The 16807-nt window shown below is 28.3% G+C and overlaps 6 protein-coding genes across 6 annotated transcripts; 1 reads left to right on the top strand and 5 right to left on the bottom strand.

The window, feature by feature from the left end:
- Positions 1-988: 988 nt before the first annotated feature.
- On the top strand, positions 989-3340 carry LOC128958747 (fructose-1,6-bisphosphatase 1-like). Its single transcript, XM_054304669.1, has 6 exons — positions 989-1387; positions 2060-2315; positions 2397-2442; positions 2506-2591; positions 2663-2917; positions 2999-3340. Exons 1-6 carry the CDS (start codon positions 1212-1214, stop codon positions 3179-3181), a joined length of 1002 nt encoding a protein of 333 aa, XP_054160644.1. The 5' UTR covers positions 989-1211; the 3' UTR covers positions 3182-3340.
- Positions 3341-3982: 642 nt separating this feature from the next.
- Positions 3983-6406, bottom strand: LOC128957507 (homeobox protein 2-like). The gene is made up of 2 exons (XM_054303274.1): positions 5873-6406; positions 3983-5803 (listed from the first exon to the last, which is right to left on the bottom strand). Exons 1-2 carry the CDS (start codon positions 6039-6041, stop codon positions 4014-4016), a joined length of 1959 nt encoding a protein of 652 aa, XP_054159249.1. The 5' UTR covers positions 6042-6406; the 3' UTR covers positions 3983-4013.
- Positions 6407-7666: 1260 nt separating this feature from the next.
- Positions 7667-9815, bottom strand: LOC128957811 (nuclear receptor subfamily 2 group E member 1-like). The gene is made up of 6 exons (XM_054303625.1): positions 9752-9815; positions 9467-9628; positions 9308-9325; positions 8801-9157; positions 8205-8486; positions 7667-7923 (listed from the first exon to the last, which is right to left on the bottom strand). The coding sequence occupies exons 1-6, from the start codon at positions 9813-9815 to the stop codon at positions 7667-7669; spliced, it is 1140 nt and encodes a 379-aa protein (XP_054159600.1).
- A 1214-nt stretch (positions 9816-11029) lies between these two features.
- Positions 11030-12989, bottom strand: LOC128957492 (methyltransferase-like protein 25B). Its single transcript, XM_054303259.1, has 4 exons — positions 12751-12989; positions 11720-12489; positions 11512-11624; positions 11030-11424 (listed from the first exon to the last, which is right to left on the bottom strand). The coding sequence occupies exons 1-4, from the start codon at positions 12859-12861 to the stop codon at positions 11030-11032; spliced, it is 1389 nt and encodes a 462-aa protein (XP_054159234.1). The 5' UTR covers positions 12862-12989.
- A 585-nt stretch (positions 12990-13574) lies between these two features.
- Positions 13575-15193, bottom strand: LOC128957809 (uncharacterized). The gene is made up of 5 exons (XM_054303624.1): positions 15178-15193; positions 14982-15110; positions 14614-14861; positions 14242-14547; positions 13575-14176 (listed from the first exon to the last, which is right to left on the bottom strand). Exons 1-5 carry the CDS (start codon positions 15191-15193, stop codon positions 14042-14044), a joined length of 834 nt encoding a protein of 277 aa, XP_054159599.1. The 3' UTR covers positions 13575-14041.
- Positions 15194-15649: 456 nt separating this feature from the next.
- LOC128957495 (nuclear receptor 2C2-associated protein-like) lies at positions 15650-16485 on the bottom strand. The gene is made up of 3 exons (XM_054303261.1): positions 16273-16485; positions 16101-16191; positions 15650-16033 (listed from the first exon to the last, which is right to left on the bottom strand). Exons 1-3 carry the CDS (start codon positions 16305-16307, stop codon positions 15743-15745), a joined length of 417 nt encoding a protein of 138 aa, XP_054159236.1. The 5' UTR covers positions 16308-16485; the 3' UTR covers positions 15650-15742.
- Positions 16486-16807: the final 322 nt, after the last annotated feature.

The raw sequence follows: 16807 nt of genomic DNA, 5'->3' as shown, positions 1-16807 counted from the left end.
TATTTACTGTACAATAATATACTAAAGTATTTTATATTATGAAAAAATGAATATAAATTTTGGGAATTTATTGAACTAATTCAATCTGATATTGTATTAACAATGAACTAATAAAAAAAAGTTTTAAAAATTGATTGAAACTTTAATTACAATTTATTTAATAAAGATAATGTGATGTATTGTATTAAATTGATTATTTTTTTAGTAATATTTAGGAAAATTTTAGAAATTTATATTTGTACACTTTCATACTTGTAATGTTTACCAAATATTACAATAAATGTTATCAATAATTTATGATAAATAAAATAAACATCTGTATTAAAATAGTTATATACAATGATAAACTTTAAAATTAAATTGCTAAATTATGCAATAAAAAAATTAGGTTCAATAAAAGTTTAGTTTTTTTCAACAACTATTTAAAAAAATAATAATTTCTATTTTTATTAATAATTATAAATAATTCAATTTATAATTCATAATTATTTAAAACTTTTATAGTTTTTAATTATTTGTCTTTTAGAATAAAATAATTTCAATAAAATTCCTTAAAAATAAAAATTATTTTATTATATTCATTTAATTTTTATATTTGGCGCTAATACACATTCAAATTGATTTTTAAATTAAATTAATTTAAAAGTTAATTAAAATAATATGCTTATTGGTATAGAAAATTTCAACATTTATTTTCCCATTAAAATGATGATATACAATGGATAAAATATTTTACATCTAATATAATGAATTGGTTTAATTAAAAATAAAATAAATTAATTACTATGTTATACGCCAATTAATTATAACACATATTTTTAAAATTTACAATATATACAAAATGTATATAATATATAAAAATACTATATTTTAGAAAAAAATTAAATTAAATCCGTTTAATAAGGAATTTCTATACATATGATAGCAATAGATAAGCACTTGTTTGCTGTTCACTGACACTACAGTGTGTGCTCTTAAAAGTCTATACATATGTATGCATTGGGAAAGGGATCGGAGTTTGGTATCATTTCAAGGCTAACCTACTATTCCTTCAAATAAACAAAACTGACTGTCATTTAAAGTGAAAACTCGTATAGTATTTGAATCAAACATTCATTCAGTGTTTTGTCGTTAATTCACTGAATATTAAAAAGTGGTATTTTTTGTTGTTGTTATTGTTTTCGCCGATCGATATAATAAACTAAATAAAAATGTCTTCAGTCGGCGATGCAATTGACACCAATTGTATGACATTAACGCGCTTTATGTTGACTGAACAGCGCAAGAGAGATGACGCGACCGGAGAGTTGACCACTTTGTTGAACGCCATCTGCACTTCGGTCAAAGCGGTCGGATCGGCCGTCAGAAGGGCCGGTATCGCTAAATTGTAGGTTACTTTTATAACAATTATTTTTTTCGATACCACTATTTTTAAGGTGTCATATCTTTGTACTAAAATTTTTTTTATTTCCCATTTGATATACAAAGTATCATAATTTTGGTTTTCACTAAATATTAATAGTTAGCATATAATAAGTTAAGTTATTTATGATGCTTCTAAACAAACATGATGCTATTAATTAAATTAATTTATATTTATAATTAATATATACCACTATATAATTATAATCATTATATTAAATGAATATGAATATAACAATGCAAACTATATTAAAATAATATGGTTGTTATTTTAGTCTAAATTTGTTTATCTAAAAATATTATTTTTTAAAAAAATTTCCAACATAGTTGTCAAGGTAAACAACATGCTAACTTTTGAAAAATAAACTTGCGCAATTTTCTTATATCTAGTAATATAATTGTAATAAATTATTTAGATAAATTTTGGCACACAACTATCTTTATTATATAATGATTTTTAAATGACATTGAACTATAAACTTTGAAATTTGATTTAATCAAAATAAAAAAAAAGTTTTGTTTTTTTAAATGATAAGATTATTATAATTTTATGGAATAACCAGTCGATTAGATACTATTGTTAATAAATTGATTTATTATTATTATTAAATTTTTAACCCCCCCCCCATTGTTCCAGATATGGTATCGCCGGTAACACCAATGTCCAGGGAGAGGACCAGAAAAAATTGGATGTATTGGCCAATGATTTGTTTATAAATATGTTGCGGTCATCCTATACGACATGTCTGTTAATATCGGAAGAGAACGATACAGTGGTTGAGATCGAACCCGAAAAGGCCGGTAAATATGTGGTGGCATTTGATCCGTTAGACGGATCATCTAATATCGATTGTCTCGTTTCTATCGGATCTATATTTGCCATCTATCGAAAAGTATTGATATTTTCATTTATTTTTAATGGATTATCGTATTAAAGCTTAAGTGCTTAACAATTAATTTATCTAAACATTTAGGAAGAAATTAATGGAAAGATTGGCGTCAAAAGTGGTCGATCTATAGGTGAAAAATAAAATTAAACTTTAATAAGATTTTCAATTATTATTTAATTTGTCTAACATTTAGTGGCCGCCGGTTACTCATTATATGGTAGCGCAACGGCTATAGTGTTAAGCATAGACGGTTCGGTCAATGAATTTACTTATGATCCGGTAATTATTAATTATTTTTATTAATTTAAATATTATTAGTACTAACGTTTAATTAATGATCAATCGATTAGACAATCGGTGAATTTATATTAACTGATCCCAATATGAGAGTACCACAAAAGGGAAAGATCTATAGCATTAATGAAGGTTATGAGTCTCAATGGGATGATGTGGTCAAAGAGTATGTCCGCAGCAAAAAGTATCCCAAATCGGGAAAACCTTATTCGGCCCGTTATGTCGGCTCAATGGTGGCCGATGTTCACCGAACCATCAAATATGGCGGTGTATTCTTATATCCGGCGACCAGTGATGCCAAAAGTGGAAAAGTATTATTACTTATTTAATTTGAATTAACTTTTCATTTGTTATAACTTATTATTATTATTATTATATTTTTTGTTATTTAGTTAAGACTTCTTTATGAAGGCAATCCTATGGCTCATATTATTGAAGCGGCGGGCGGTGTGGCGTCCAATGGTAAGATTCCTATACTGGATATTGAGCCCAAACAGATCCACGAAAGGACACCAGTATTCTTGGGATCCAAGGATGACGTCAATGAGATTCTTGACGCGTATAAGAAAAAGTGATTATTCAATAAATCATTGATAGAAAAATATATATTTTTTAGATGTCAAACAATTGTGTGTTTTATTAATATTCTTAATATTAGAAAATTTACTTTAAATTTCATGTTTAAATGAAAATATTTTTTATATACATAATTTGTTTTTATAATTCCCTGAATTTTTTCCTAATAAATTACAATGAGTTTCAAAAACAAACAAAAAAAACATAAGAAATAAATTAAATTATATGATATAATGATTATAGTTAAATGATTTTTTCAAAATTATTATTAAATAAATGAATTCGTTTTTTAATACATTTATAACAATTAAATATAGTTATTATATAATTATTTTAAAATGATAAATACTCTAGATAAATTAAAAAATATAATCATAGGTTTGTATCATTAAAACATAAATTTCACTAATGATGAACTACAGTGTTTTTCGATAAAATAAATAACATTATAAAATTGGTATAAAATTAACAAACGTACGCAATTGGTATTATTATTATTAAATAAATTTATAGTAAAAAGTTATAATCATTATAAATGACTGTTTTTTCTTTAATTTAGCAAACTATAATATTTTTTGTTTAAATATATTTTAAAATTATATAATTCAACAATTATTATCAACATTTATCAAATCATTTAGTGGTTAATTAATTAAATTTATTTAACACAAAAAAACTAAATTCATTTAATTAAAATTCTTCAATGTTTAAGAATATATATACAAATATCTATATAATGGTAAATTGATGTGCTCTCTCAAAATAATAGAAATTACAAAAAACAATATATATATATATATATATATAATATAATCAAAACACTATCGGACATCAATATCTTGACTTTCGGTTACCATTCCTATTATTAGTATTGTTGTTGTTATGAGATCTCCAATTGTGTGGATTACGATGATTGGGTGCGCTCATCGGTGAGAAGTTATGTGTGGGCACAACTGTAGATCGCGGGCCACGCCATTGCTGTGGCGATTGCATTGGCGGAGGATATGGATGAGATGGCGGCTGTTGAACAACACTGTTTAGTGTCGAGCGCACCGGCATTCGGGCAATTGATTTGAGTTGTGGTGAATATTGAGGCATATATGGAGGAACAACACTATTATTTGAGTTTGTCATATGATTATTATTATTAACATAATTATTATTATTCGTATTGTTTGGTAAATTATAATCAGTTAATTGCATATCATTAGAGTTGCGTCGACTTTCAATCACTTTAATAGTCCGCTGAGTTTGTGATCGTTGGCCACCACTAACATCTTCATCGTCCGAATTGCCCAAATCCATGTCTGCCGGCTCTAGATTTTCAGCTGATGTATAATCAAATGTTGGCATCGATGGCATGAGTGGCGCTGTTAGAGTCGAGACCGGTTGGATTCGCGATGAAACTAATGGCTGAATAGGCTGTATGTCTGTACTGTTTTGTTGTGTCATTAAATTCATGTCTGGCATTGAATGCGGATAATTATAGTCATACATGGATTGCGAGTGATTTATGTTTGTATCGTGCGATTGATAATAGGTTTCATTGTTAAAACCTGATATATTTTGATCATTCAACTGATTTTGATACCAATTGTTGGTATTGTTGGTATAACTTGTGCTAATTTGTGGTGTAGTATTCATATTAGTTGATATATTAGTCGACATTTGCATTATTTGGTTTGAATTTGAATGAGTGGTTGAATGAGGAGTCTTTTGTATGTCGTTTCCTTGCGATATACTGTGCATCAGATTAGACAATCGTTGATCGAGTGAACTCGTTTGGTGACCACTTTTGTGATCATTGGCCACACGCCTTAAAAACGAATTCACTTCGGCGGTAAATGGATCTACTGCTGCTGATGATGATGTGGTTGGTATGGTAGCTGTCGGTGGCAGTGTTGGTCCATCATCTGAGTTTGTAGGCGACGGTGCGTCTCTCGGTGGTGATGGTAGTGGACTGGGAAGGGTTGGTCGCATCTCATCCAGTTTGCGCCAAACATTTTTAACTCGTAAACCAAAGTTCTTATAAGCGTCGACAACTGTCTTCGCCTCATCCATCTGTGTCTCGTAAAACACTTCACTTTTTTCAAGATTTTCGATCAAATCATTTCTGATGTGAACCTCTTTTTCCAGTGCATTGATAGCAGACTCCAGACATTTTGTGTACTCATCAAACTCGTGAGTAAACTGTTCGCCGTGTGTTTTGTCTTTCAATTTGTTGAGCACATCACCACTGGTTGGATCAACTTTACTGCCTTTCAATGCATCAGTTTTCGAAACGCATGTTTGTTCACATTTTTTACATTTCTTTATCTTATCGATCAATTCCGATAATTTAAATTCGGCCACAATTTTCGATATGGCGGCCAAATGAGCACTCGATCCCGATAACAGTGCCCTAAACTCTTCGATAACACTCTCACTATAAATACTTCTTTCGAGCCATATATTGAAGACACGATCAATATTTGTGTTGATATTGTCGTCTTTACACAAAATGATTGCCTTTTTCAGACTATCGATAAAATAGTCGACAAAATGTGAATAACCTTTACGTTTGGCGTGTTGTATGACATCGTTGGCCAAATAAAACAGAGTTAACCGATGGCTTGATTTGCCTAAAATAAAGTCAAATATATGATAATAGACATCAATATTATGTCAATAATTTAAGTATCAAAACATACTCTTTTCGAAACAATTGAACCAAATATATGTAATCCTCTTGTAGTGACTCTTGTGGTGGAGTAACCAAAGCGACAGACTTTGAATGCTGTCCTGAGAATTGGTCACTTGAGACAACTTCTTCTCCAGACTACTCTCATTCAAAGACATTGTTGTTGTCGTTGTCGTCATTCAACACTTCATAATCAACAGAGCAATAAAACAAAGATAATCTGTTGATCACCACAATTGATCTGAGAAACTGTGGTCACAAACAACACTTCAAAATTAGTGATCAAATAAATCAATCAATTGATTGTCACTTTTGTTTGATATAAACACACAATTATCGTCTGATATGTCACAGAGTGTGGATCGAGTCAAGCGTTTAGTCAGTAAACGATGTCTTAGACGGTGTCACTCCAGTCGGGATCAACTTTGCCGGTGATGTCCATCAGTCGCCATATTTGACCATCAATTGAGACATTGATTCACAAAACAAATGTATATTTGGTTTCATTTAATACACACAACACTACTGTATTACATATCATATCAATAATAATGTTTATTTCTGTCGTCAATTACGACAACTTTGTGTATATTATATGAATCCCTTTACATATATATATTAATTTACTTACGTTTCTATAGTTAACATTAGGTATTATCATTGGCCTTAATAGTTGTCCCACTGTTGACGTAATTTATGACATTTATATTTATTAGTTATTATACATAATATTAATAGTATTGTACTGTTTTAACGAGTTTTATGATTTTACAGTACATTTGCTTTCAATAATATATACATACAGTATATACAGTACCATAAATACAGTGTATATTATATAATACATTTGACACATGTGTTCTCAGCTACTGTTTTATTATACTGTATATTAAGTTGAATACAGTGTACAGTATTGTAGATATAAAAAGGTATCACTAGTGGTATAGTACTGTATAGTACAGTACAATGAGATAGTAGTGCACCGTTAGATTGTTATGTGATATATACGGTATTATAGAGTAGGATTGCTAAATGATTTTAATAGATATAGAGAATATAGGATAGTATTGTGGATACAATTTTATAGATAAAACATATTTCATGTAATTTTTTATATATAAAAAATTTAGCTCAAAAATACTGGACACTTGATTTAATTTTAATTTCTAATATAAATTTTTAATGATTTTTATACATATAAATATTGGATTGTTTAGACAAATACTAATTTTGTTTGACAACTCTAAATATAGGCTTTACTTAAAATAGATAAATATAATTAGACATTGGAAGCACTGTATATCGATTTGTGGTGAGCTAGGTACAATATATAATGTTTTTATATTATATAATATTTATTATTATCTATTATTTTCTAATTTAATATTTTTATTAGTAACACAATATCAGTAATTAGTTAATAATCTTTTAATTTGGATTATATTATAAAATTTAGTAAAAATGCAATCTTAATAGATTTTAATAGTATTTTATATTTTTTTTTAAAAAAATGTATACACGTTTTTGTCTTAAATTTTTTTAATTAATTTTTATTTTACATACATTTAATGCGACAAATATTTAGATGAAATACAGTGTATTTAAAACATTGGGAATATCTAGTGTATAGAATTGGGTGATATTGATATATAGTATGTTATTCACTGATATTACTGTATTATATGACAAGTTTATAGACAAACAAACATTGGACGAGAGAGAGAGAGAGAGAGAGAGAGAGAGAGAGAGAGAGAGAGAAATTTAGTTGAATAATATAGTTATATATAGGGAACGGTAGTGAAAGCTAAATATGCAATTGATTGAAAGCTAAACCCAATAAACTATTATGAATGGTCGCAAAATGAGATCTATTGAGTCGCTTAAGAGCTGATAATAGTAGCAAAAGACGACCAAAACGAAGCGTTAATGAAGTGGCGGTCGAAGTGATGCTCACTGTGTTTGTCGGCACTGATATCCTGTTCAGTATTTGTTCATTCAATAGTATAAGTGCTTCGTCTCTCATGGATCTGATGTGCTCACCATTGGACAGACCACTGCATTCTGAGGTTTATGGGTTAGACAATCAGTGTTAATGAATAAATGAAATCTTATTTTTATTTATTTTTTATATTAGTTATTAAGTGAACTGTAATTTTGATTAATAGAATCGTACAGAATATTCTATAATAAGAGTGATCCTAATTAATGACACTATTATTAAACTTAAATTCAATTTACAGTTTGTATGAAAATCATTGATTGCGAGTCTATATTGACTAATATATGAACATTAACAGATATATATAGATATATATATAGATAAAAAGTTATGTAATACATACCACCTCTGAATAGGAGAAGCACTTTAAGACATGTAAATTCAATTTGATTTATTTGCAGACTTTTAACATAATCGACGAGATCTATGAGTTTTTGTTGTTCAATATTATTATTAAAATAATTATTGAGAACCAGAATCGTATAATTAGTGTTTTCAGTATTTAAATGCATTGTTTGTTGCATTATTGTTAAGATTAGTAACTCATTTAGCGTTTCCTCTAATAACAACTTTTGGTCACTTCTGTCCAGTGCTTGAAATGCAGGTATACTTAGACCCCAATGAACTTAAAATTAAAAAAGTTTAATAATAATGATAATATTATTATAAAATAAATATGTTTTCYTAAATRTATAATTTATATTACAAGCATATCCATAGTGTATATTTTACCAGTATTTAATTTTATAGGCTAATATTATAGGTATTGTATTTAATTTAATATACAGTATAATATGTCAAATTATTAAATCAATATTGCAATATTTATTGATAGCTTATCTAAATGTTTGATCAGTTAATAAAACCATAATTTATTTATTAGCTCATAGTTTATAAGCTAAACATAATATTATAATAATAGATATTTAAAAATAATACCTGTGCTAAACACAATTCTTGTCAATTGAGTGAATGTATTTGAAGTAATTGTATAATAATTGGGTGAATAAAGCAATGGCAAAGAGCTGTTCCAATGTTGTTGCGATGAAAGTGAAGTCGAGTTAGAAATYGATAGAGAGGTTGGCATGAATTGAGTGCCCAAACAAATCGGTGACGAAGTGGTCGAGTCGGCCACAACCGGATTCACTGATGTTTGACTACTAGTCGGATGACCAGCACTTCTAAAACATAATTTTGAAGAATTTCTTTTATCGGTTAAACATTTGCTTAAAAATCGTGAACTATTGCCAACATTTCTAGTGTTTGTATTGCAATTAACTCTCTCGTGTTGAACGGCTTTAAAAAAAAGTGACAAAAATGTCACAAAAATATGTTATTTTATAACAAATAAGATTTTTTTCACTAATGAAAATTAAAGCAAAATTTGTGAATATGTTTCAATGATATTGACTTAATAATAATAGTGTAAAAGTAGACAATATTTACCTTCTCTTTTCATATTGACTTAGAGATGGTATAGAAGAAATAGATACCCCAAAAAAATGTATATATTTTGTTAATACATAGAGAAAACAGTTTTATATACTTTTAGTATAAAGTTTTTGTGATAATACTGACAAACAAATTTGTTTTGACAGTTAATACCTGATAAACATTTCTGAAATCGACAGTATTGACACTGATTTCTTGTGGAGACATCGACAAAGCAAACACCCGTCTCTTTGCACGTGTAGATCAAATTGCGACGAACCGATCGCTTAAAGAAACCCCGACATCCGTCACAACTCAATACACCGTAATGTTTGCCTATTTTTGTTTTGGTGACAGAAAAAAATGCGATCAAATAATTACATACATATTGTATATACCAATTAGTTTCAAACAAACAATCAAACAAACAATTAAATTAATTAGTTTTTATATACAAACCCGACGCCCGGTCACCGCAAACACGACAAAACTGAGCGCTTAGTTCGTGTTTTGAATGAGACATTTGTTTTTTTTCGATAATTTTTTTGAGTGTTAAATGAGATTTAATAGTTGTTAGCGAAATATATATCTCTATATAAATTAAACTCAATGAATGTTTTATAGCAAATTGATTGCTCTCTCACTTTGATTTGTCAATTGAAAGAGCAATAGTAAGAGAAAACATTTGACGGCAAATATGTCTTTAAGAGTGTTGTGCGAAACGATGGGAACGGTAGCACTTGTTGATCATTCAACCGATCTATAGTTTGCAATAAATGAATGAATGAAAAAAAGTTGTCACAATTGAAGAAAAAAAGATTATAAAACAAATTTCACTCACTTTTTTAAAAAGCATTCACAATATTCACGAAAATTTATTGATTCATCAAATCAAACAACAAGAAATAAAATGCCAAATAATAATAATAATAACTTTTATTTGCAAATATATATATATTTTAACGAAAAAGCAAAATAAAAAATCGTAAATAAGTTGTCAACTGATGTGAATAGAAGACCAACTGAAGAATAGGTGTAAAGAATATAATTAACTTTTTTGAAGTCAAATCCATTGTTATGATCGTCACAGTTATGATCAGTCAATTTTCTATATACCGTATATACGGCATATGACATACCATTTAAAGGGGACGGCTATGTGTTATGTGAGTGTGAGCTATGAGTCGGCCAATAGACACATCTTTTAAAAGTCATGTTTTCAAAGAAGATTTACAAAAAATTTACTCATTTTCTGTTTCTCGTATTTATATCACTACAACATTATATAGTCATAGCTCTCTCTCTCTCTCTTTCTCTCTCTCTCTCTTTCTCTCTCTCTCTCTCTCTCTCTCTTTCTCTCTCTCGGTCTCTCTTTCCTCTCACCTTTTAGTGAGAATCTGTGAATATTTCCATATGTTTTAAATGGAGTTCTCGTGTAATGATTTGAGTGCAACTAAAAGTGGTGTTTTGCAGTCTTTAATGTCAAAAAAATATGAGCCAATCTTTGACTGTCCATACATAAGCTTATAAGCAACAAAAGTTTTATTAAGTTCAATACAATAGAGATTAACTGTGCAATTGTGTGCAAATCGGTATTTGTACACAACATCACCTAAACAGTAGTGCCCTTTCATTTACATACAATAAATTGAATAGTTTGTGAATAAATAGCTTTTAATATAAAAATAAAATAAAACACTTATAGGAATTAAACACAAAAAGTTAAACACAATTTTTTTATTTAATGGCAATCAATACAAAATTTCTGGGAGAAAGAATTGGATCAAACAATGGCAAAAGTGCTGTCTGTATGCCATCCTCTTTAAGGTAATTAATAAAATCCAACAAAATTAACGATTCAACTAACGGTGCGATCAATAGTCTTAGCGAATAAAATATAATACAATTCTGTTGTTGAGACAAACAGTTCCGAACAAAATCKGAATCCAATTCTTCTTCAGGTATATCGATATTTAAACCGTTAACTGCTTTATGAAAATAGTCATTAAAATTCATATTATCACCGATTTTGACGCTTTTCATTGCGTTGTGTCTCATATTTGGATTGTATTTATCAATCAATGACTCCAATAATGCCCGATAACAGTGAATACGAAGCGTTGACAGCCTTTCTGTAATTATTGACAGCAATGTTAATGTACGGTAAATATAAAAATAATTTAGATATTTATTTACCACAAAAAAAAATTAATACAAACCTCTGGTATTTAGTTTGTTAATAAACTTTTCAATTGCATGACAGGCTATCTCTTTGGCCTCATAGCTAAGCGCCGGTACTGATAGTTTGTGTGCGCATTGACTCATTGGAAAACTATCGGTTAATTACAATACGTTATATTAATAAAAGACATTACAGTTAATGACATAAAATCAGAATTAGTTAATCCTATAATTATAATATCAAACCTATTCATATGAATCTTAAAATAACAACAACTGACTAAAATCAATCCTTTGGCTGATTGACATTCTCGCAATTGTTTCAATATTATCGCCGAAAGTGGWCCGCAAGCGTGTAGACCTAATAACAGGTGATTATCAGCTAATTCTGTCAATTCACTGATGGATGAATTATTTTGCAAAACACAATTCACTTGTTTTGGACAATCCGTATGAATATTGTCCATCAGTTTATACTTCTTGAGACTGTTCAACATTTTGAGATCTTTGTTTTGGGCGCCCAACACATTATCATCGTTGCCCTCAATGCTGATCACATCGTAACCATAGCACAGACTCATTATCCGCGACAGATGTCCCTGACCTGAGCCACAGTCGACTATTGTCCGACAATTATCTAAGCTTTTCAGTAATTGATCTGTAATTGTTGACAAACGTTGAATTTCATGTCTCTTTTTCTCTTTGATTTTGCGATTAAGTATTTCCCGCTTCATCTTCGGATGTTTCGAGTCGTTGACCAATGAATCCAATGTTCGGCAACTATTTGGCGATATTTTAAGTGATTCACAAAAATCACTGTCAATGTTGTCATTTGTCTGACGAGACAATTGCAGTGCAAAACAAGTGGCCCGAAGTGACAACAGATTCAATGGTAAAACACAATTCATTGGCGAACCCTTTGTCAAGAAGTTTGACAAGTCTTTCAAATCAAACTTTTCAAAACATTGTGTCCACTGTTTCGGTACTTTTGACCAATGATTTGCCACAAAGTAATCCTAATTTACAATAAATTTATTTATAATATGTATATCATATAAAAATAATTAACATAAATATGTAACTATTAATTAAATTTAAAAATAATAAAAATGATCATGCTCAATTCCTATGATATACAGTAGCATTTATGTCAATTTTATTTGTTAATAATTTGGCCTAATATTGTACAACAATATAGTTATATTGAAAAATCATCGGTTAATTTATAAATCATTTAATTCAAGTAAATATTTTGAGACAAAAAATACATTATTTACCACATTATAGACATCGATAATCCATTTGTAGTGCGATATCAAGTAAGACAGGCATCGCATGTGTTTCTCATCCCTGTCCTTATGTGTGTCCAAACACTCGTATCCATACATTTTAGTTGCGAAAACAAATCAATTTAAACTAATAAACAGTCAATCAATCGGTTCCCACAAACATATGATAACATAAAATCAATTTAAATGCCAACACACGTGACGTACATATTATACATAGTATTACATACAGTACATACATATGATGTCACTATATGTGACCACAAATTCAATTCATAATAAATAATATTATATTAAGCTTTAGAAATCAAATGAAATATTTATTTTTAAAAATATATTTTTTAATTTTACTAATTTTAAATCTATTTTCTAATTTTTACTATTAATTTAATCGACAATAATTATTATAATAATATGTATTTGTTTTTAATAAAAAAAATCATTTAGTACTTATATAGTACTATATTGTACTTATGATATGTCAATAATACTTACTAAAGAAAAAATATAAAAATAATTTTAATTATTCTAAATTTAATAATTAAATTAAATTTCTATCTTAATTTCAAATAATAATATGTTAAACACTTTTTAAAAATCAAATGTATTTTTTTTAAATGGCATTAAATTTATATTCCTTTAGTCAATACAATAAAAAAATACTTTTAAAATAAATAAATAAATAAATAAATATAATATAATATATGTTGAGTCTGTTCAGTATAATACTATACAGTAGTAAAACATCAAATTAATTATGAATATAAAATAATATTTTTTAGAAAATAAAATCTGTGTTAAAAATATAAATATTTAGTAATAATAGAAATAATTAATTAAAATAATGACAAAACAATTGTCACAATTTCTGTGACGGCGTCGATGTTTTGGTAAAATATGTTTGAAACCTTTGATTTGGTTGACAACCATTCAATTGATTCAAAACATTATTCTTATAATTATCATTACGTTGTTGTTGTTGTTGTGGACACTGATTGGGTGATTCATCTCCGGTAAAGACATGAGATTCAATTGATAACATATCACACGTCATATTGGAAAAGGAGTCTTCACTTTGACTGACCATCGGTTGGTCGTTAAGATCACACTCTTTGAGATCGTGAGAGAAATCCAAATCAACGACATTTGGATTCATTGAACAAATGGGACTCAAATGTGTGATACGACTCGATAACCAAGTGTTTCGCCAATCGGGAGAATAAATGGGAGAAAACATGTTTTGACTCGAAATTGTCTCGAAGACTAATTGTCGGAATAGTTAGTGATTTGTAGTGAGAGAACAGTTTCGATGATGTGATTGAATGGCAGACAACGCCGACAACACTTTCATTCTGTCTTTATATAGAAAAAAGTCAAATCCGTGTCCATTATTGTCATAACAATTATAAGAAATCTAAAATAAAAATTAATTATTAATTATTAATTATTTTCAATAATAAAATATATTTTATATAAAACCTGTTGACTGAGTGTCGGACCAGTTGTCAACTCTTCAATGTATTGATCGGTAATCTGAAGAACAAAAAAATGAAAAGTGTTTGAAATGACAAGAAGTCCTAATTGAGTGCCAAAAAGTTTATTAAATAATAATTTGTCATTAATTTGGCGCCAATTGTGTTGTGCGGATCCAATGCATTGACAAAATAATTGCAATTTTGAATTATCCATTGATTCAGTTTTGTCTACACTTTTTAATTTAATATTTAATAGGACTTTGTTTCTCTTAATCAGCGAATAGTCGGGTCGGTTGCCAATAATATGCGGCTAATAAGTGATTAAATGCAAAAAATACTATAATAACTAAAATTAAAACAAATAGCTATCAATTACCCCGTTTTGTGTCCAAACCGTAATCGGAATGTCTTTTTGTTGTCCGACTACATATCCACTCAAACACTTAGCAATCATTGGGAACATAAAAGATGTCACTTTGTTTTGTTTGTGTGGTTTCTTTAATATCATCAATAGTTCATAAAATACTGTCTCAACATCTTTAATGTCAGTTCTCGTTAAAAGAGATCTTAATGTCTTTGAATCAAAATTAATGTCATGACTGACAATATAATGAGGCAATTCATCTAATAGTAACAAAACAAAAATATAATGCATTAAAACTTATTTTGTAATTTTATATTCATATATTAAATGTTATTAAATGCGTTAAAACAGTTAAATAATGATTAATTGATTAATAATACCTAAACTAGTATTTGTTGTAAACATAGATGTATTGACTTCACGACTATATTTCAAGTTTAATAAATCGCAAGTTTTTTCTGTAAAGTATTTAGTATTCAATAATGAGATATCGTTTTCATCTCTGATTTCTGATAAGAAAATAGATAATAAATAAAAGTTAAATAAATTACTAAAACATTATTACAAAACCCTAACCTCTGTCCTCATCCATCAAGTCTTCAATAAACTGTTGTTTATTTAGTGATGAAACCAATGATTGAAAATGCATTGAATGTCTTGTTATGTGATTTGAAAACATCTGATGTTTGCTTACAATCATTACATTTGATATTAATTTATGCATTTTATTAACAAAAATATAAATATAGTGTAATTTAATTATCAATTTTTATATGAAATACAGTACAGTTTTATATGAAATGCATTAATAAACTTTTTGACAATTAAATGGACCAATCAGTTGATCCAATGATTAATTTAATGTATAAGTAATATAATTATTACTTATTTTAGACAATTATTAGTTAATTGTAATTACAATTAATTTGTTTTCATTATTTCATAACAAATATAACTAAAATGTAAACATTGTGTGAATCACGTGATCACTAAATATAACAATAATTATTATTGTTATACACAACTGTCATCACTTGAGATAATTTAAATGTCATATAAAAATAAATTATTAAATACATTAGTTATCAATAAATTGATATTAATTTTATTGATAAAACTTTTTTAGTAACTTTTAATCCCATTATTCGTCGGCCAATAACTTCAGTCTATATATAACAATACGTCCGAAGAGATCGTAGAACTCGTTGAATACAATCCTAAGACATTTGACGCGACAATCGGGCAAATCATCAAATGTTTGTAAATCATTGCAGTCTTTGCCGTATTTGACACATCGGGTCAACAATTGGTCGCCGGAATCGCTAAACTCGAATGTCATTTGTTTGGCAGCAAATCCGCCCTGAAATTCAATGGATATACTTCTTAATCGACACTCGCGATCGAGTAGACAATCAATCCATTGGACACTTCCCTGAAGATGATAAATGACAATAAATAACAATTATTAATAAATAAATAGCATTTCAAACGACTATCACCTGATCCGAGTTCCAACAGGTGTCCTCTTTGCCATCCAAGAGAAACTGTTTTCCAAATTGTTTGACATCTTTGTTAAGCACTGAACTAACTCTATGTGTTGTCAATCAATGGATCAATTGTAACCAATTAATAGTTCTGTAAATTGTTAATCAATTATAATAAGTAACTTACTTAAGGGTTATTTGATTTGATGTTAATAAAGACATTTCAACGACAAATCTATGGTCATCTCATCCGTTGACAACACACGAGTGATAATTGATTTCATAAGTAATACTAACTAACTGTTTGATTATCTATTAATAGGACTAACAACTAAAACGTGTTAATACAATGATCTCATCGATGGTAAAGTAATATTAACCATTGGTTTCTTATATTCAGGGTTTTAAAAATGGCAGGCATAAACAATAGATGCCAATTTTGCCAAATGCCTGCCCTGCCTCTGCCATGCCCTGGGCATCTATTTTCAGGTGGTGACACCTATTATTTTAATTTTATATTATTAATTTATTTATAAAACATTGTTTTTATAATATATTTGTTTGTATTTTTGTTTTGTATACCTTTAATTAAAAGGTAATATCATTGGAAATAAATAAATTAATTGTAAATTTAATTAACACGCTAAAACACTAAACTACATTATTTTTATAAATACAGTTGCTTTTTAGCAATTTAAATTGGCAGGCAAATAAAATAGATG

Source organism: Oppia nitens, unplaced genomic scaffold (assembly GCF_028296485.1).
Source record: "Oppia nitens isolate AA-2021 unplaced genomic scaffold, nextdenovo-longstitch-racon4-pilon3 scaffold3_pilon_pilon_pilon, whole genome shotgun sequence".
NCBI classification, from domain to species: Eukaryota; Metazoa; Arthropoda; class Arachnida; order Sarcoptiformes; family Oppiidae; genus Oppia; species Oppia nitens.
The sequence above is the reverse complement of the archived record's forward strand: the minus strand, read 5'-3'. Positions and strand labels throughout refer to the sequence as shown.